The sequence below is a fragment of the Mustela nigripes genome, chromosome 10 (genome assembly GCF_022355385.1).
Source record: "Mustela nigripes isolate SB6536 chromosome 10, MUSNIG.SB6536, whole genome shotgun sequence".
NCBI classification, from domain to species: domain Eukaryota; kingdom Metazoa; phylum Chordata; class Mammalia; order Carnivora; family Mustelidae; genus Mustela; species Mustela nigripes.
Genome location: NC_081566.1, coordinates 23,036,079 through 23,057,887, shown reverse-complemented (window position 1 = coordinate 23,057,887; position 21,809 = coordinate 23,036,079). Strand labels below are relative to the sequence as shown.

Genomic DNA, 21,809 nt, shown 5'->3' with positions numbered 1-21,809 from the left:
ACAACTGAAGTCTGAGTTGTCAATCCAAGAACAGAGCTGGGAGGGACAGGTGAGGAAGCATAGCAAAGGAGCTCAATGACTAATGGCAGATCCAGACTTTCCCCTTATGAGGCATAGAAATGAGTGGGACTCTTCTAGCTGATTTCAGGAGTTAGCCTTTAGGGGCCAAAATAAGGTCAGGTCCAATCCCAAAAGTCTAGACAGAAAGAGACCGGCAGTCCTAAGCTAAGGACTTAGAATAGGGTAAAGTTGGGAATTAAAAATGTAAAGCCTGGCTTGCTCAGTCAGTAGAGCATGTGATTCTTGATCTCAGGGTGGTGAGTTCAAGTCCCACTTTGGGCGTTGAGCTTATTTTAAGTAAGTAAATATATACATACATAAGTAAATAGAAAGTATACATGAATGTGGAATATTCTTTTTTTAAAAAAAAGAATACAAGGTAGGTGAGAATAAGCCATGAGGTTTTAGGCTGAATATGCAAACATTCACTATGTGTTTGTGGAATGGTGAAACACGGTAGTTCAGAATAATCTAGTGGTCAGCATTTTGTTGTGGTAGGAGATCTTTTGAAGGGGTAGGGCCCACCTTCAATGGGGAAGACTACGGTTGTCCTGAGCTTGGTATCTTGAAGTGTTTTCTCTGCTTCACGAGATCATTGTGAGGATCCAATAGAAGTCCCCAGAAGATGGTAATACCATTCATGCCTTGGAAATACTTGACATCAGCCTCTGACTTCCTCTCTCCATTTGACATCAGCCTCTGACTTCCTCTCTCCATTTGCCTGTTACCATAGTTTTCTGCCTCTGGTCTCATTGAGTGCTTTCTGATCTGCTTGTGTGTGTCTCTGCTTTTCATGCAACTGCCTCTGAGGCCTGTTACAGCAGAAGGAAGTTTTGTTTGTTTGCTTCTTCTTTTTTTATTTTTTATAAGGTTTTATTTATTTATTTGCCAAACAGAGAGAGAGAGAGTACAAGAAGGGGGAGTAGCAGGCAGCAGGAGAAGCAACCTCCCCCCTGAGCAAGGAGCCTGATGCAGCACTCAATCCCAGGACCCTGGGATCATGACCTGAGCCAAAGGCAGACATTTAATCAACTCAGCCACCCAGGAGCTCAGAAGAAAAAGTTTTCATATGCAACAGAGTTTCATAGTAATGTTTTTTTGTTTATTTGTTTTTGTTTTTTTTAAAAGATTTTATTTATTTATTTGAGAGAGAGACAGTGAGAGAGAGCATGAGCAAGGAGAAGGTCAGAGGGAGAAGCAGACTCTGCATGAAGCTGGGAGCCTGATGTGGGACTCGATCCCAGGACTCTGGGATCATGACCTGAGCCGAAGGCAGTCGTCCAACCAACTGAGCCACCCAGGCGTCCCCATAATAATGTTTATTATAGGAGGAAGAATAACTGCCAGGTTGAATATGAGCTGAACAAGATTCTCACATTACAAAGAAATAGGGATGTTGTTGCAATCTTCTTGGTTGACACTATAAATATCTTTGGTTGTAGCAGGCACCTGACGTTTTTTCAGTTGTTGTTATTTTTATTTTTTTACAATATTTTATTATGGGAATTTCCAAATATCTATAAAAAGGGAAAGAATTTTATTTTATTTTGTTTATTTTATGATCTTAAAAAATATTATTACTTTTAGAGAGCGACAGAGAAAGAGTGTGAGCAGGGGGAGGGACAGAGGGAGAAGGAGAGAATCCTCAAGCAGATTCTGTGCTGAGCAAGGAGCCCAACACAGGGCTCGACTGAGCTGAAATCACTTAACCGATTGAGCCACCTGCATGCCCCCAAATGGAAATAATTTTAATGTGTACGCACAAATACCTACTATCTAGATCTGTCATTAACATTTTACTCTGCTTTATCACTTGTCTATCCATCCATCCATCCTTCTATCCATCCATCCATTTCATGTATTTCAAAGTAAATTGCTGACCTCAGTGTATTCCCCCTAAACACTTTGTCATGTATATCATTAACCAGACAGAGTTTTTTATTTGCCTTTTTTCCATTTTGAGTAAAATTTACATGTATCGAGAAACACAAATCTTGTCTGCCTTTATTGACTTTTGACAAACACAAACTCTTAAGATGTGGAGGCTTACCATTCCCCCACAAAGTTCCCTAATGCTCTTTCCCAGTAAATGCCTACCCCCTTCTCCAGGAGTTTTGACCTCTTCTCCCCTTAGATTAGTTTACCTATTTAGGAACTTCATATCAATGGGATCATGTAGCATTTATACATGGGTTTACAACATGGGTTTGAATTTCACAGGTTGACGTAGAACAGATTTTTTGTAGTCCGGTACTATAAATGTATTTTTTCTTCCTTATGATTTTCTTAGTAACGTTTTCTTCTTCTTCTTCTTCTTCTTTTTTTTTTTTTTTTTTTTTTTTTAAGATTTTGTTTATTTATTTGACAGACAGAGATCACAAGTAGGCAGAGAGGCAGAGAGAGACGGGGAAGCAGTCTCCAGCTGAGTAGATGGTACTGATGTGGGGCTCGATTCCAGGACCCTGAGATCATGACCAGAGCTGGAGGCAGAGGCTTAACCCACTGAGCCACCCAGGTGCCCCTACCTATTCATTTAAAAAAATTTTTTTAACTTACTCATTTTTTTAAAAAATGTGCCCGTGGGGCACCTGGGTGACTCAGTGGGTTAAAACCTCTGCCTGCGGCCCAGGTCATGATTCCAGGGTTCTGGGATCGAGCCCTGCATTAGGCTCTCTGCTCATCGAGGAGCCTGCTTCCTCCTCTCTCTCTCTCCCTCTGCCTGCCTCTCCGCCTGCTTGTGATCTCTGTCTGTCAAATAAATAAATAAAATCTTAAAAAAAAAAGTGCTCATCTGGCATTTATTTATTTATTTATTTTTAAAGATTTGTTTATTTTAGAGAGAGAGAGAGCCCATGCCTAAGTGGGGGAAGGGGCAGAGGGAGAGGGTCAACCTGCTTCCCGCTGAGCAAGGAGCCAGATGCAGGGCTTGATCCCAGGACCCTGAGATCACAAGCTGACCTGAAATCAAGAGTCAGTTGCTCAACTGACTGAGCCACCCAGATGTCCCTGGCTTTCTTTAAAAGATAAAAGGTTCTTTTAAGAATAGTTTTAAATTTACAGAATTGAACAGATAATAAGGAATTTCCACTTATCCCCCCTTCTCCATATACAGTTTCTTTCATTATTAACATCTGTTATTAATGTGGCATGCTATGATATACTCTGATATCCTATGGTTAACTTAAGTCCATAGGTTACATTATGGTTTATTTTTTTGTGTTGTATTCTATGGGTACAGACAAATGCATATTTTGCATATTTTTCAATCATAAAAAGGAATGAAGTATTGATACATGATATAACAAGGATGAGCTCTGAAAACATACTAAGTGAAAGAAGCTAGTCACGAAAGGTCACAATATTGTAAGATTCCATTTATATGAAATGTCCAGAACAGGTACATCCAGACAGAAAGTAGATTAGAAGTTGCCAGAGACTGGGAGAAAGAGAAAGGAAGAGTGATTGCTAATAGGTACCATAAAGGATTTTGGCAGGGGTGGGGTGATGAGAAAATACTCTGGAATTAGTGCTGATAGTTGCACAACTTTTTGAATATACTAAACAGTATTATATACTTTAAAGGGTGAATGTTATGACATATAAATTATATCAATAAAAAATTATAGTGTTCACAGTCATTTCAGCACTGTGATTCTTCATTTGCACATATTCCTTTGTGTATCAAATTTCTCCTACTAAAAAAATTTAACAGCTACTTTATATAAATGTAATCTGCTTTCCTATAAATTTACCCACTCACCCTCATTTTGTACTGTGAAAATACTCAGAATAACTTGGTTCTTCCTTTTACCTTATAGCTCTTTAAATATTTGAAAATAGCAATTTTTTAAAAAGATTTTTATTTATTTATTTGACAGACAGATTACAAGTAGGCAGAGGAGATAGGCAGAGAGAGAGAGGAGGAAGCAGGCTCCCCGTCGAGCAGAGAGCCCGATGCGGGGCTCGATCCCAGAACCCTGGGACCACGACCTAAGCTGAAGGCAGAGGCCTTAACCCACTGAGCCACCCAGGCGCCCCTTGAAAATAGCCATTTTTGTTTTCCCTGTTATGCATTCCCTTATTCAGGCTAAATATCCCCAGTTTTTTCAGGCTTTCTTGGTGAAATATACCATATGTGGGAAGCACGCTAATTAGTCAGTGTCGATTTCATGCAGTATCACCACCATTACAGAACAGTTCCACGACCCTGAACCCCCCCCCCCCCCCCCACCTATCACCTGTTCATCCCTCCTCCATTCCCATTCCTTCAAACCCGCAGCAACTACTGATCATTCTGCAGTCTCTATACTTTTTCCTTTTCCAGAATGTGATCTAGTTGGGATCACACAGCAGGTAGTCTTTTCAGACTGGTTGCTTTACTCACACCACAATTTTAACTGCTGAAATGTTTTCTGACCATTATTTTGTAGAATTCACTGAGTTGTGAGTGTCATATCATTGCTTTTGAGCAATTTGATTATGATACACCTTGGTGTAATTTTCTTCATATTTCTTGTGCTTGGTGTTCATTGAGCTTTTTGGATTTGTGGGTTTATGTTTTTCATCAAATATAGGAGTTTTTTGGCTAGTTTTTCTTCCAAGTATTTTTTCTTCCCTCCTCCCTTTTCAGGGAAGTCCATTTACTCATACATTAGGCCACGAATAATGAGATAGTCCCAGGCATCACTGATGCTTTGAACATTTTTTCATATTTAAAAAATATTTTTCTTTTCATTTTGGATAGTTTCTATTGCTCTATCATCAAGTTTACTAATCTTTTCTTCTACCCTATCTAATCTCCTTTTCTAATCTACTCTACCCAATGATGTTCAACTCAGACATTGTAGTTTTCATCTCAAAAAGCTCTGTTTGGGTCTTTTCAAAAATATCTTCCATGTCTCTACTTAACAATGCAAATACAGAGAATATAGTTATAGTTTTTTCCCCCAAAGCTGATATATTCATTTTATATTGGAAGCAAGTGCTTTCAGTATTTTTATTTGCTGCAATTTAAAAACATCTGGGGTGTTTGTGTGGTTCTTCCCAAACCCTCAATCGTGCCCTCGCCAGTTTAACATCCAAGGTCCTTTCAGGATTCCGGGTCAGGAAGTTGTGGGAGGGACCGTTGAATCCTCAAAGACATGATAATGATGTCCCTACCCAAAGTTTCTCCAAGCAGAGCCAACTGCTCCTCCAAACAGGGCTGGTGAGGCTGTCTCAACACTCTTAGGAAGTGGGAACCCTGAAGGCAATACTTGGAGGACTGCTGATTGATGGGGGAGGTTTCAGGCTAGTCTTCCTCAGATCCCCAGCCATCAATGTCCACCAGAAAAGTCAAGCTGCAAAAGTGTTTTTGTAGCTCAGGCAGGGCCTGGAAGTGATGGAAGGCGGCATTCTTCTCAGCTCTGGGCATCTTTGCATATGTCTGCTTGTATCCATCAGGCTGAAAGCAGGGGTCTCAGCCAAAGTTCTGGAGGCCTTGGAGCACCACGATCTGGTCCCTGAATAGGGGCACTGGCTTGCTGGGGTCCTTGGTGCTGAGCACAAATGTGTAGAGCACACAGGCAAGTCTGTCCTCAAACCCAGCAGGAGCTGGCAGAGACCTTCAGGCTTTAACTTCTCCAGAAACCACTTTATGTAGGGGCCAGGGGGCTCCCAAAGGAATTGAAGCAGCTAGGTGTCCTCCACCAGTACAAGCTCCTGTACCTGGTGAGCTGTTTCCTGACACTTCTGTACACAAATCTCCTCAGGCTCTCTCTGGAACTCTGGCAGGTCAATTTTCTGTGCCACCCAAGATCATGGAAACTATTTCCTAGAATCTGAATGACCTCCTCCAGCTTTTAATATCTGTGTCTATTAATTCTAACATTTATGACAGTTCTGAGTCAGTTTTTTTCTTTTCATAAATGTGTTTTCTGACTTTTTTGCATGACTAATAAATATGACTGCATGGCAGGCATTGTGAGTTTTAGTTTTATTGGATGCTGTGTACTGTGTATTTTTCTATTTCTAAAAATATTGAACTTTGATCTGAAACATGATGAAGTGATGATGAACTACTTGAAAATAATTTGATCCTTTTGGGCCTTTAGACGGGACCAGAACAGTGCTTAATTTAAAACTAATTATTTCTGAATACTTAGGCAGACTCTTCTTTGTACTGTATCCAGTGACCCATGAATCGTAAGTTTTTCCAGTCTGACTAGTTGGAACCAGCACTATTTCGAGCCACCTGTGAATCCTGGATGCTCTTAGTTATTGATCCTTTCAGCTGGCTCCTTCCCTGGCTTCAGACAGTTTCTTCACATTGATCCTCTGATCATTACTTAGCTGAATACTTGAGAAGGACTCTCAGCAGACCACCAGAGGATCTTCCTATACAGCTCTTTTCCCTCTGGTACCCTGTCCTCTTTTTCTCCTTAGACTCTTAGCTCTGTCTCCATAACCCAGAATCTACTGGGTTTCTCCTGGGTTCTTTGTCCTTGTGCTTTGGCCTTTCAAGTCCCAAAGATGGAATAATCATAGGGCTTACTTTATTTACCTCTAGTCAATAATTACTTTCTTTCAGTGTCTTAGGTGCAGGGTCTTGAAAATTTTTCAGTCACACATGTCTTGAAAATTGTTCCATATACTTTGTCTTTTTTTGGTGGTTGTTATTTCATGCAGGAGAGTACGTTTAGTTTCTCTGGATTTCTTTTCTTTTTTTTTCCCCTATACCTATTTATATTCCACAATCCTATTATAGATTAACATCCTTAATGAGTTTTGCAAGATTATCAATGGTGATCTCTTTGATAAATATCTGTTTTCAATTTTCTCCGTTTTCTTTTTCTGGAACTCTGATTAGATTTATATCGGATGCTTTCATCCTATGCTTTTTGTCTCTTAATATCTCTTTCCTCATTTCCATCTCCTTGTCTCTGTGCTGCATTCTAGGTAGTTTTTCCGAAGACAATAATAAACCACTTCAGGTGCATCTATTCCAAAACCCATCTTTTGAGTTTTACAATTCAGTAATTATACTTCTCATCTAAGAGGTTTCTATTGGTTGTTTCCATATCTTTCTCATCATAGTTAATATGTTTTTATTGCTTATTTATAGATTCAGTCTTTCATTTCTCAAACATTTTCTGCATAGTTTTATATTTTAAATCTCATACTTCTAATATATGAAAACTACTAGTGACTAAAATGACTGTTGTTTCTTCTGAGTCTTCGTTTGTGATGATTTATTTAAATGAGTATTTTGCAGTATTTGCTTTTATAGGTAACATTTGGCTAATCTTAATCATGAAATCCTCAGGTTGTAAACCATGCTTCTTGAAGAGAGGATTTCCATTTTCTTCCTTCTGGAATCCTCGCTTCATATAGTGATCCAACACTCAGGTCTTCTACCTTGAAGCTGGTCCAAGGCTTAGTCTTGAACAAAGTGTTGGTATTTTTTTTTTTTTTAAGATTTTATTTATTAGGCACCTGGCTGGCTCAGTCAGTTAAGCGTCTGCCTTAGGCTCAGATCATGATCCCAGGGTCCTGGGATTGAGTCCCACATCAGGCTCCTTGCTCAGCAGGGAGCCTGCTTCTCCCTCTGCCTCTGCCCTTCCCCCTGATTGTGCTCTCTCTCTTTCTCTCTGAAAATAATTAAATATTTTTAATTTTTTTAAAGATTTTATTTATTTATTTGAGAGAGAGCACAAGTAGGGTATGAGAGGCAAAAGGAGAGGGAGAAGCACACTTCCTTCTGAACAGGGAGCCTGGAAATAGGGCTTGATCCCAGGACCGTGGGATCATGACCTGAGCCAAAGGCAGCTTAACTGACTAAGCCACCCAGGTACCCCTCAATGTTGGTATTTTAAAAAAAATTATTTATTTTTAATTGAAGTATAGTTGACTACAATATTATATTAGTGTTAGGTGTACGACATAGTGGTTTGAAACTATGTATATATTATGAGATATTCTCCATGATAAGTCACCATAAAGTTAATGTAATATTTTTGACTATATTTCCTGTGCTGCACTTTACATCCTCATGACTTATTTATTTCATAACTGGGAGTCTGTACCTCTTAGTCCCCTTCAACTGTTTTGCCCAGTCCTTTACACCTTCCCCTTTGGCAACCACCAGTTTGTTCTCTGTATTTATGAGTCTGTTTCTGTTTTCTTTGTTTTGTTTTTTAGATTCCACATATAAATGAAATCAAATGATGTTTGTCTTTCTCTGCCTGACATATGCCACCTGGCATAATACCCTTTAGGTCCATTCATATCATGAATAGTAGGACTTCCTTTTTTAATGACTGAATAGTATTATTTTATACACACACCACCATTTCTTTTTTATTTTAATTAATTAATTAGTTAATTAAATTTTTTTACCACCATTTCTTTATCTCTTACCATTCATCTTTCAATACTTAGGTTGCTTCTATGTTTTAGTTTTTAAAAATAATGCTACAATAAATATAGGAGTGCATATATATTTTCAAATTACTATTTTCATGTTCTTCAGGTGAGTATTCAGAAGTGGAATTACTAGATCATATGGTATTTTTATTTCTAATTTTTTGAGGAATTCCCATATTACTTTCAAAGTACTGCACCAGCAATGCTTGAGGGTTCCTTTTTCTCCACATCCTCACCAGCACTTGTTATTATGGGTCTTTTTGATTCTAGCCATTCTGACAGGTGTGAGGTGATGTCTTATTGTGATTTTGATGTACATTTTCCTTATGGTTTAGTGATGTTGAACATATTTTCATGTGCTTTTTGTACATCTGTATGTGTCTTTTAAAAAGGGTCTATTCATGTCTTCTGCCAATTTCTTTGTTTCTTAATTTTGATTTATTTATTTGTTTATATGAGGAGAGCACATGAGTGGGGAGGACAGAGAGAAACAGGCTTCCCAAGAGCAGGGAGCCTGATACGGGGCTCGACGCTAGAACACTGAGATCATGACCCGAGCCAAAGGCAGATGCTTAACTGAATGAGCCAACCAGGTGCCCCTTCTGCCCATTTTTAAATCAGATTGTTTCATTAGTGTTAAGTTGTATGGTTTATATATGCCTTTTGGATATTAGCTCCTTATTGCGTGTATCATATGCAAATATCTCCCATTTAGTAGATTGCCTTTCATTTCATTGATGATTTCCTTCACTGTGCAAAAACTTTTTATTTTGGTATAGTCCCACTTGTTTATTTTTGTTTTTGTTGCTCTTTTCTGAAGAGATAAATCCAAAAAGATACTGCTAAGACTGATGTTAGAGAGATTATGGCTTATTTTTTATTTTTTAGGAAGGTTTTTTTTTTTTTTAAAGATTTTATTTATTTGACAGAGAGAGAGAGAGATCACAAGTAGACAGAGAGGCAAGGCAGAGAGAGAGGAGGAAGCAGGCTCCCCACTGAGCAGAGAGCCCAATGTAGGGCTTGATCCCAAAACCCTGGGATCATGACCTAAGCCGAAGGCAGAGGTTTAACCCACTGAGCCACCCAGGAGTTTTATGATTTTAGGGCTCACATTTAAGTCTTTAATCAGTTTTGAGTTAATTTTTGTATATGGTATAAGAAAGTGTTCTGCTTTCATTCCTTTGCTATGTTTGCCCAGTTTTCTCAATACTACTTATCAAAGAGACTGTCTTTTCCCCATTGTGTATTCTTGCCTCCTTTGTCATAGATTAATTGACTATATAAATGTCGGTTTATTTCTGGGTTCTCTGATTTATTCCTTTGATCTATGTGTCTGTTTTTGTGCTACTACCACATGGTTGTGATTACTAATGCACTGCAGAATAATTGGAAATCTGGGAGTGTGATACCTTCAGCTTTATTCTCCTTTCTCAAGATTGCTTTGGCTATTCAGGGTCTTTTGCGGTTCCGTAGGAATTTAGGATTATTTGTTCTAATTCTGTGAAAGATATTATTAGTATTTTTTAAAAGATTTTCTTTATTTATTTGAGAGAGAGAGAGAGTGAGAGCAAGCGCATAAGCAGGGCAGAGGGGGAGGGAGAATAAGACTCCCTGCTGATTGGGAAACCCCCTACCAACATGGGGCTTGATCCCAGGACCTCAGGATTATGACCCAAGATGAAGGCAGACGCTTAACTGACTGAGCCACCCAAGGCCTCCCCGTTGTTAATATTTTGATAGAGATTTCATTGAATCTGTAGATTGCTTTGGGCAAAATGGATATTTTAATGATATTAATTCTTCCAATCCATGAGCAGGGTATATCTTTCTATTTGTGTTACTTTTAATTTTTTTCATCAGTATCATACTATTTTTATAATATAGGTCTTCTACCTCCTTGGTAAAATTTATTCCTAGGTATTTTGTTATTTTGGAGCAATTGTAAATAGGATTGTTTTCTTAATTTCTCTTTCTGCTCGTTTATTAGTATATAAAAATACAACTCATTTCTGTATATTAATTTTATATCCTGCAAATTGGCTGAGTTCATTTATTCTAATAGTTTTTGGTGGAATCTTTAGGGTTTTCTATATTTAGTATTATGTCATCTGCAAATAGTGACAGTTTTAGTTCTTCCTTACTAATTTGGGTGCCTTTGTTTTTGTTTCTTGTCTGATTGCTATGGCTAGGACTTCTTGTACTATGTTTAATAAAAGTGGTAAGAGTAAACACACTTGTGTTGTTACAGATCTTAGAGAAAAGCTTTCATCTTTTCACCATTGAGTATGTTAGCTGTGGGTTTGTCATAGATAGCCATTATTATATTGAGTTTTATTTCCTCTATATCATTTTATTGAGAGATTTTATTGTGAATGGATGTTAAACTTGCCAAATGATATTTCTGCATCTAGTGAGATGACTGTATATCATTTTATCCTCCATTTTGTTGATGTGGTGTATCACACTGATTTGTAGATATTGACCCATCCTTGCATTCCTGGAATAAATCGCACTTGATTGTGGTGGATGATCCTTTTAAGGTTTTGTTGAATTCAGTTTGCTAATATTTTGCTGAGGATTTTTGTATATGTGTTCCTTAAGGATATTGGCTTCTAATTTTCTTTTCTTTTCTTTTGTGGTGTTTTTGGTTTTGCTATCTGGGTAATGCTGTCCTTATCAAATGAATTTGAAACAGTTCTTCCATTTTCATTTTTTGAAATAGTTTGAGAATAGATATTGACTCTTCTTTAAATGTTTGGTAGAATTCACCTCTGATCCTGACTTCTGTTGGTTTTGAGAATATTTTTTTTTGTTTATTGATTCAATTTAATTACTAGTAATTAATCTGTTTAGATTTTCTACTTCTTCCTGCTTGAGTCTGGGAAGATTGTATGTTTCTGCTTCTACTTCTAGGTTGTTGAATTTTTTGAGAAATAAATTGCTGTATCATTTTGTTGAATTGTTCCCTTTATCATTATGTAATGCTGTTCTTTGTCCCTTGTTATGTTCATTGTTGTAAAGTCTATTTTGTGTGATATAAGTATCACTACCACAGCTTCTTTTCACTTCCATTTGCATGGAATATCTTTTTCTGTCCCTTCTCTTTCATTTTGTATATGTCTTTGTATTTGAAGTGGGCCTCTTGTAGGCAGCATATAGGAGTCTTCTATTTTTATTGAATTTATTATTTATTTATTGAATTTATTTATTTTGTTTGGAACCAAAATAAATTCATTTACATTTAAAGTAATTATTGGTAAGTTTCTATTTATTGCAATTTTGTGGCTCTCTTTCCCCCCCCCCCCAAAGATTTTATTTATTTATTTATTTATTATGATTTTATTTGTTCATTTCACAGACAGAGAGATCACAAGTAGACAGAGAGGCAGGCAGAGAGAGAGAGGAAGGGAAGCAGGCTCCCCGCTAAGCAGAGAGCCCTATGTGGGGCTCAATCGCAGGACCCCGAGATCATGACCGAAGCTGAAGGCAGAGGGTTAACCCACTGAGCCATCCAGGTGCCCCAAAGATTTTAATTTTATTTCTACACCTAACATGAGGCTCAAACTTAGACCCCCGAGATCAAGAGTTGCATGCTTACTGACTGAGCCCCCAGCCAGGCACCCTCTGGTTCTTTTTATAGTTCTTCTCTGTTCCTTTCTTCTCATGCAATTTGATGATTTTCTTTAGTATTATGCTTGGATTCCTTTCTTTTTATGGTTTCTTGTGTATTTATTATAGTTTTTTTGTTTTTTAAAAGATTTTATTTATTTACTTGACAGAGAGAGAGAGACATCAAGAACAGGAAAACAAGCAGGGGGAGTGGGAGAGAGAGAAGCAGACTTCCTGCCGAGCAGGGAGCCCAACGTGGTTCTCAATCCCAGAACCTAGGATCAGGACCTGAGCTGATGAAGGCAGATGCTTAATGACTGAGCGACCCAGGCACCCCTATTTATTAGAGGTTTTTGGTTTGTGGTTACCATGAGGTTTATCTGTAATACCCTATGTATTTAACAGGTATTTATTTATTTATTTACTTTTAATATTTATTTATTTATTTGAGAGAGAACATGCATGTGCTCCTGAGCAAGAGAAAGGCAAGGGAGAGGGGGAGAGAGAATCTTAAGCAGGCCTCATGCCCAGTGCAGAGCCTGACATCGGGCCTAATCTCATGACCCTGAGATCATGATCTGTGATGACCATGAGGTTTATATATAACACCCTTTGTAGGGGCACCTGGGTGGCTCACTTGTTTAAGGGTCATGATCTCTCTCCCTCTGCTGCTCTCCCTGCTTGTGCTCTCTTGCTCTGTCAAATAACTAAATAAAAATTTTTAAAAAAGACCTTTTTATTTAATAGTCTGATTTATTTATTTATTTAAGAGAGAGCATGTGCCTGTGCATGTGAGCAGGGGAGGGACAGAGAGAGAGAGCATGAGAGAATCTTAAGCAGGCTCACACAGGACTCAATCTCACAACCCTGAGATCCTGACCTGAGCCCAAATCAAGAGTCTGACACTTAACCAAGTGAGCCTCAGGTTCCCCTTAACAGTCTATTTTATTTTATTTATTTATTGTTTTAAAAGATTTTTATTTATTCATTTGAGAAAGAGAGTGTGAGCAGGGGCGGAGAGGCAGAAGGAGAAGCAGAGTCCCCATAGATTCCCTGCTGAGCCGGGATCCTGACATGGGACCAGGAGATTCTGACCTCCAGGACCAGGAGATCATGACCTGAGCTGAAGGCAAATGCTTAACCATCTTAACCACCCAGGTGCCCTATTAATAGTCTACTTTAACTTGACAGTTGTTTATGAGACTGACGCGATTCCTACTGTGCTAAGGAGGCAGGTGACAGTTGTTTAAATTAAAACTCCCCATGCAGCCCTTTATGTATTTGACATCCTGTTTGACATTTTTATATTTTATATATCCCTTAATTAATTTTATATAGACCTTAATTAATTATTATAGATATAATTGATTTATTGCTTTTGTTGTTAACCTTAATTCTACTTTGTAAGTGATTGGTATATTACCTTTAGCATATGCTTGCTTTTACCATTTTTTTTATTTCATAATTTTCTTACTTCTACTTGTGGCCCTTCCTTTTTTGGTTAAAGAAGTCTCTTTAAAATTTCTTGTAAGGCTGGATTAGTGGTGATGAATTCCTTTAATTTTTGTTTGTCTCTTAGCTCTCCTTCAGTTCTGATTGATAACCTTACCAGGTAGACTATCCTTGGTTGTCAGTTTTTTCCTTTCAGCACTTTGAATATATCAAGTCACTCCTGTTGGCTAGCAGGGTCCTGCTGAAAAGTCATCTGCTACACTTATGGGTGTTTTCTTGTACATAACTAGTTGTTTTTCTCTTGCTATTTTTAATATTCTCTTTTTCTTTAGTTTTTAGCATTTTAATTATTTGCATTGGTACAAACCTCTTTGGGTTCATCTTTTTTGGGGCTCTTTGTGTTTTCTGGATCTGGATGTCTGTTTCCTTCCTCAGTGCTGCTGCCCCTCGGAACAACTTGTTACTTAACTGTAACCCCTGGAGGATTTTACTAGTTGCCAAGCACATTTAGATATGGCCTTAAGAAACACTGATACTGACAACAGGTCTTTGGGGAGAAGGACGATGTAGGACCGTGAAGCTGGGCAGCTGGGGATGCCCGGCTTGCTCAGGGCGGAACGCCGCCCCTTCACCGAAGCTGGGCAGCCGGGAACGCCTGGCCCGCCCAGGGCAGAACGCCGCCTGCTTCAGGGAAGCCGAGCACCCGGGAACGACTGGTCAGCTCAGGGTGGAACGAAAACCGCCTGCTTCCCTTTTTTGTGATCGCTCCTTTCTCTTCCCAGAACTGCTCGTTGTTGGTTAGAGGAGTCCTTTGAATGTGCTTGGTTAACTAGAAACTTGATCCTCCTCCTTGCTGGCCGGCAAGAGGTGACTAACGTGTGACCTTCACCAATCCTTCTGTTGGCTATTGTTTTCTATCCAATAAAAGTGAGACTCTAGAGTTGCTCGTGGCAGTAGTCCTTTTGGACTGTTGTCCCCTGCTCCCAGTCTTTTGCAGCTGACTTGTTTGTGCCTAATTCTTCTCTCGTCGCCGTCGCCTACTGGAAGCGACTGGAAGCGGCACTCAGATTACGGAAGTTTTGAGTTATTATTTATTCAAATCAGTTTTTTGTCCCTTTCTCTCTCCTCCTTCTGAGACCCCTATAATGTGAATGTTAGTGCTTTTGATGTTGCCTAGTGGTCTATTAACCTGTCCTCATTTTTTAAATTCTTTTTTCTTTTTGCTGTTCACCTCAGATGATTTTCACTACCTCGTCTTTAGATTTCTGAGCCATTCTGCATCCTCTTTTCTGCTTTGGATTCCCTTTAGTGTATTTTTCTTTTCAGTTATTCTTCAGCTTCATTTTTAAAAAAAAATTTTAAATTCTCTGTCTTTGTTAAAATTTGTAATGAGTTCATCCATTCTTCTCCCAAGCATCAATGACCATTACTTTGAACTCATTATCAGGTAGGTTGCTTATCTCTGTTTCATTTAGTTCTTTTTCTGCGGTTTTGTCTTATTGTTTTGTTTGGAACATGTTCTTCTCTCTGTTTTGTTTAAGTCTGTATTTGTTTGTATGTATTAAGTAGGTCAGCTCTGTCTCCTGGTCTCAAATGAGTGACCTTATGTAGAAGGCATCTTGTGGGACCCAGTAACACAATCCTCGCTGGTCTTCAGAACTAGGTGCTCCAGGGATGACCCCTCTGTGAACTGTGTGAACCTTCTTGATTGGGCCATAACTGCTGTGGGTGCACTGTAGGTAGGTGGGGCAGGCTCGTGGCATGGCCAGCTGTGAGGTTCTGCAGGATAGTTGTAGGCATGGCAGTGGGTGGGGCTGGCTCCTTCTCTCCTTGGGGTAGGACTCACTTTGGAGGCATGTCTTTCCTGGCTGAGGCTACCTGCTGGGTGTGATACAACAGTAGTCACTTTGGAAGACACAGCTGCCAGGGTGGGCAGGTTGTGCAGGGACCTCCACACCTGTGATATCCCTGCTTGTGGGTCTCCACACCAGGGATTTAGTTCTTGATTCTCTCTCTGCCCCTCCTACCCTTTTTCATGTAGGTTTTTATTTATATCGTTATATAAAGTGGAAGTACTGTTGGAAGTACTGTTCTGCTCGTCTTCTGGTCTTTCGCAGAATAAGTTGCACTGTATGTAGTAGCAGCCTTGGTATGTCCATGGGACGATGTGAGTTCAGCATCTTCCTACTCTGCCATCTTACCCTTTCTCCCCAATGTTGTTATTTTCACTGGGGCAACATGACCCTGGGTTTGCCTAGTGAACACAGATTACCATTTCCCAGTCCATTCTTAGTTTATTGTATCTTGTTTATAGTTTTTGTTCGTTGCCCCTGGAGACATCTGTTCTTTTTCTGCAAGCCCAGTAATGCTTCTGAAAGTATGCTCTGTCATGGATCTAGTTGTAGTGTAATAAGAAGACCCTTCAGATTATGTTGTCCTTGTATTGCCAGGAGGGGAAGTCCTAAAGAAGGTGTGTTTAAAATCGATATTTCCAGTATATGAACTGCATATCAAACTGATAAACTCTCTGTGACTCTAGGTGTTTGAGCAAAGCCTGGATAATTCTTTCTGTTATGGGTGAGATATTAAACTAAATGGCCATTCCAATTCAAAAATACTATAAATTGCCAGTCTCAGGTTTAGGATATAACACCTAGATCACTTTTAATATGAAGAAAGGCTGCTTAGAATGGTATTTGTAATTTTTCATTTGTAATCACTTCCAAATATTTAGTTTTATTTGAAACTGAAAGAAATGGCTTCTTTGGATTTAGGGTCTTTATTCATTTTTTGAACAGTTGGTGTCTTTTGACACTTAAACAACTTGGGGAAAGTGGTTTTACTCATTAACTCAACTATTTATAAAAAATCCCGTTCTAGGGGCGCTTGGGTGGCTCAGTGGGTTAAGCCACTGCCTTCGGCTCAGGTCATGATCCCAGGGTTCTATGGTCGAGTCCCGCATTGGGCTCTCTGCTCAGCAGGGAGCCTGCTTCCCCTCCTCTCTCTCTGCCTATCTCTCTGCCTGCTTGTGATCTCTCTGTCAAATAAATAAATGAAATCTTTAAAAACAAATCCCATTCCATATAAATATATAAGACATGGTTTCTATCCTCATAGAGTCTATAATTTAGAAGGAGATGTAAAAGGATTTCTCCTCTTGCTTTACATCTCAGACATCACATTCCAAATGATTGACTCTGCTTAAAATCTTCCACAGTTTATTCGCTTGTGTAAGCATGGCAGGAATATACATGTTAGATCCCTTTCTTTTCCTATTTTGTTGTTCTTGCATATCTTTTATGAGTATCTACTATTTCTTTCCCTAACATTACTTTTTCTTTCATATATTTTCTGGCTCTTTTTCCCTTTTTTCCTTTTTTTGAATGATACCTTGTTTTCTTTCTCATGCAGAGAGCGGTATGTACAAATGCTTGACCAAATTGCCAGACAGATGATTGAGTTCTACAAAGACTTGGTAACTCAGCGAATGATGGACCAGCGCATTCTAGAAGAGCTGTACAATTTTAAGAATGTTATTGAAGAACTGACCAGGTAAAATCTGTGATTATCTTAAACACAAGACACTAGTCAAAACCGTGTCTCTGAAGAGAATAAAAAGAAGAGTAGAATGGTTAAAATAGAGGACTCTTTTTTTTCTTTTGGGGGTTTAGGAAGAGAATGGAAAGGACTAGATGTAGAAGTAGAGACCTGGGTTACACAGGTTAACACAAAACTAGGGCTCTATGTATGTTTAATAGGGAGATGATTCCTGTTTTTTCTGCAGAATTGAGATGTTGATCTTAATCATGTTTACAGAACAGTGCCATGATTACAGATGTTAAGGATTAAATCCAAAAGAGGATAAGCGTTACATAGCAGTCAAGGTTAGTGCTAATGTAACCTGTGTCAAGATAATTGGTAGCAAGAATGAAGAGGGTAAGATAGGCATGTCAGAAGGTAGGATAGAGGAGCCTGGTGGCCTTGCCTATTAGCATCTGCCTTCTTCCAATTTGAGAAGATCTTTCACATAATCTTTCAGTCCTTTCCAGCTAACCGGATTCCACTGGCAAACCTGACATAATTCCATCTAAATGGACATGAGATTTCTTGATTTGGTTTACAAGGTGTAAAAACTAGGAAGAGAGATACACATAACTGAGAAGATTCCTGAGTATAAATCGGATTTCCTGGGTAGAAACTTTCTGGAACTCTTCAACTATGGACATAAAATTTCTTCACTCTATTTCAGGGAGTTGTGTCTGGTTCGTGCACATGATATGAAATTAACAAAGGAAGCAGAGAAGGCACACAAGGATTTGGCGCAAGCTCTTTTAGATGCTGAAAAGAATGCCAGGTGAGTTAACAAGATGTTAGCCCTTATGTCATACATGCTTCACACCTTACTTGAAGAAACAAAATTTTATAGAAACATTTGAACTTTTTTATTACAACAGTGCCTGGAAGAGTTAATATATATACAAGGATCTTATTTATTTATTTATTTAATTTTTTTTTTTTTTTAAGATTTTTTATTTTATTTATTTGACAGAGAGACATCACAAGTAGGCAGAGAAGCAGGCAGAGAGAGAGAGAGGAGGAAGCAGGCTCCCTGATGAGCAGAGAGCCCGATGCGGGACTCCATCCCAGGACCCTGAGATCATGACCTGAGCCGAAGGCAGCGGCTTAACCCACTGAGCCACCCAGGCACCCCTACAAGGATCTTTTAATCAATATATTTATTAATTCCTCAGGCACTGTTTAATACACATCTCATTAGTGTCTTCTTGTGTGAATTTTCCAGGGGTTTATCCCTAGAAGTGGAATTACTGGGTCATAGGCTCTGCATGGCCTTGTCTTGCTGGGATATTGCCAAATGCTCTAGTCAAACAAGTATATCCTCTCATCAGTGCATGAGATTTCCCCTTTGTCCATATCTTTTATCAGTCCGAAGGGTACGAAAAGGTATCTGGTTTTTGTTTGTGTTTTCCTAATTAGTGTGAGTCTAGTTCTTTTTAAGATTTTAATAGATCTACTATGATCCTAATGTTTTTATCCTATTTTAGAGGTTAGCAAACTTTACCTGTGAAGGGTCAGATGGTGAAATACGGTTTCTGAAGCAACTACTCAATCAACTCTGCCTTCGTAATGTGTGCTACTACATTGTAAAAGCAGGCAAGGGCGATACCAGCACATGGCTGTGTTCCAATAAAACTTTATTTACTGACACTGAAATGTGAAGGTACAAACCTTTACATGTGTCTCCAAATACTGTTATCCTATTGCTTTTTTAACCATTTAAAATATAAAAACTAAAAATCTAAAATTCTTAGCTTGTATTCTATACAAAACGCAAAGTGGCAGATTGTGTTTAAACCCACAGACTGTAGTTTGCTGACATTTACTCTATTTCGTGTTCAGTTAGAGTTCTGATTACTGTGAATCTCTTGGATCTATTATCAAATGATATATCTGATTTTTAATTTTTCTTATTTTATTGATTAAAAATAATATTATGCTATCATAGAAGGATTTTATGTGCCTTGTAGTAAAAAATACAAATAAGCAAAAATGAATTAAAAATATCAGTTTCACCACCCATAGATTACTGCTGTACATGCTTTAGTGCATATCCTTTTTTTCCTATGTATGTGTGCATACATGCGTTGTTTTTTTTTTTTTTAAAGATTTTATTTATTTATTTGACAGCGAGAGATCACAAGTAGGCAGAGAGGCAGGCAGAGAGAGAGGAAGGGAAGGAAGCAGGCTCCCTGCCGAGCAGAGAGCCCCCCCCGACGCGGGACTCGATCCCAGGACCCTGAGATCATGACCTGAGCCGAAGGCAGCGGCCCAACCCACTGAGCCACCCAGGCGCCCCTACATGCGTTGTTTTTAAATTGTACTGTATATACCGTTATACAGCTTTTTTTTTTTTTTTAGTCAACAGTCTACCTATTTGAGTTAAGTTCATTTTCCAAGTTACCCAGGTCATATTCAAAATTTCCCAGTTATTCCTAAAATACATTTTACATTGGGTTGTCCAAATGAGTGTCCAATATAGGGCCACACATTATATCTTGTTTTAGGATCCTTTTAATTCAGCATAGTCTGCTTTTTAAAACGATGTGTCAAAGAGTAACTGTCTTTTTTTTTTTTTAATGTCAAGAAAACCACAAATGTATACAAAATCTAAATTCAGAGATATATTCTTAGCTTTTATTCTGTTTTATTCCTTACTAGAATGAGAAGGGTACCTTGATCTTTTTTCATGTACTGATTATACTGCTGTTTTCTGTAGATGATTCACCCTTCTGGTCTTAGTAGAAAACTATTCTTTTTTTTTTTTAAAGATTTTATTTATTTATCAGAGAGAGTGGGGGAGAGTGAGCACAGGCAGACAGAATGGCAGGCAGAGGCAGAGGGAGAAGCAGGCTCCCTGCTGAGCAAGGAGCACGATGTGGGACTCGATCCCAGGACGCTGGGATCATGACCTGAGCCAAAGGCAGCTGCTTAACATGACCTGAGCCAAAGGCAGCTGCTTAACCAACTGAGCCACCCAGGCGTCCCCATAGTAGCTATTTGAACTAGCCTATCACCTTGGTCAGAATTGGCCCAAAAGGCGCCCAACAGGCGGGGCCCACGCTCCTTGGTAGCTAGGGAGACCGTATGCACGCCCCACTGTTTGGATGTCTCCACCTGGCCCAACTCCTCCCTGCATTCGGGCTGTTATCTCCACCTGATCTGACCCGCCCTTGTATTTGGGCTCTGTTATCAGGGACTGGTTGATCATATTTTACTGGTTTCCCGGACTTGCTTTTTAAGTAAGTTCCCATGGGGTGGGGGGTGGGGCAGGGTCAGTGTGGGTTTTACTGCATAAACAACAAAATGGCTGTTCAACCAAGGTGGAGCTGCTCTGGCTAAATATGCCCTTACAATAGTTTTATTACGTTGCCAGGCAAAGGAGGCCAGAGCAGGCTAATGCCTTCAAAACTGCGGACTGCCCCAGGGAAAAGGCTGAGGGGTTTTATAGGAAAATACAGGATCTGGGTGGTTTCGCTGGGAATCTGGTATGTGCCGCCAGTCACGTTCCTCACGTCTTCAAGGTTGTCTTGTGACTGGTGATTGTGCCGGCTGTGAGTCTGGTTACTAGGTTTCAACATTCATACTAAGTTCCGGGAACAGAGGATCCCAGAGAAGCACAAGTGAATGGGGGAGGGGGCTTCAAGAACGAGGACAAGAAATATTCGTTCAACTCAGAGAGTCTAACAAATGCTGAAGCATTAGTACATCCATCTTGATTTCCATCGGTCTTTACAGTTCTATGTGGTTTCAGTATGATCTTTTAAAATATGACTCCAATAATGTCATCTCTCTGCTCCAAATTCTGCAGTAGCTCCCCATCTTAAAGGGCCATGTTTTTTAAAAATGGTTTACAAGATTCATCCTACCAGTATTTCTCTGACTTCTCCCACTTTATTTTAGACCTGCTGCCTTTGTATGCTCCTCTTTGAATATACCAGACAGACTCCCACCTTGGGGCCTGGAATCCTCTTCCTTTCCTTTTTCTCTTCCTTTCTTTCCTTTCCTCTTCCTTTCCACAGTGTGTAGCTTCCTCCCTCCTTCCTTTGGACCTTTCTTTACTCATCCCCTTCCATTTAAAACCACAATACATTTTGTACCCTCAGTCCCCTTTCCCTGATGATTTTTTATCTATTGTACTATCATTGCTTAATATGTTTTACTTTTTTATTTGTTGATTTGTTGATTATCTCTTCTCACTAAACTTTGTTTTGTTTTGAATAGTATCTGGCATGTAGTAGGCACTAAACAGATATTTATTGAATGAATTAATAAAAATAAGTTAGAACTTTTTAGAAAAGATTTTATTTATTTATTTGATAGAGAGAGCAAGAGACACAGGCAGAGCAGCAGAAGGAGAGGGAAAAGCAGGCTCCCTACTGAGCAGGGAGCCTGATGCAGGGATCCATCCCAGGACCCTGGGATTGATGAAGTCCCAGAACCTAAGTCAGGTTCGGTGGGGTGAGGAGGTTCGGAGCCGACGACTAAAGAAAGAATTCTTAAGACGTCGTTGGTGCAAAATGGTGGTTTATTAAAGCACGGGGACAGGACCCGTGGGCAGGAAGAGCTGCTGCCCCGGGTTGTGAAGGTGGGCATGTTATATACCCCACGGTTGGGGGGAGGTGGTGAAGGGATGGGAGGTTTCGACAGAGTTCTCACATGCTAGGGAGGGTCTGCAAGGTGCGGGGGGGGGGGGGGGGGGGGGGGGG

At 39.4% G+C, this 21,809-nt stretch overlaps 1 protein-coding gene and 1 pseudogene across 1 annotated transcript in view; one reads left to right on the top strand and one right to left on the bottom strand.

The window, feature by feature from the left end:
* AXDND1 (axonemal dynein light chain domain containing 1) overlaps positions 1-21,809 on the top strand; it is a 104,808-nt gene that overhangs the window by 19,978 nt on the left and 63,021 nt on the right. Inside the window, exons 10-11 of the mRNA XM_059412808.1 lie at positions 16,936-17,076; positions 17,774-17,878. Of these exons, the coding sequence (XP_059268791.1) occupies positions 16,936-17,076; positions 17,774-17,878 (246 nt within the window). The remainder of the gene's footprint in view (positions 1-16,935; positions 17,077-17,773; positions 17,879-21,809) is intronic.
* Positions 5,351-14,798, bottom strand: LOC132026299 (inosine triphosphate pyrophosphatase-like; annotated as a pseudogene).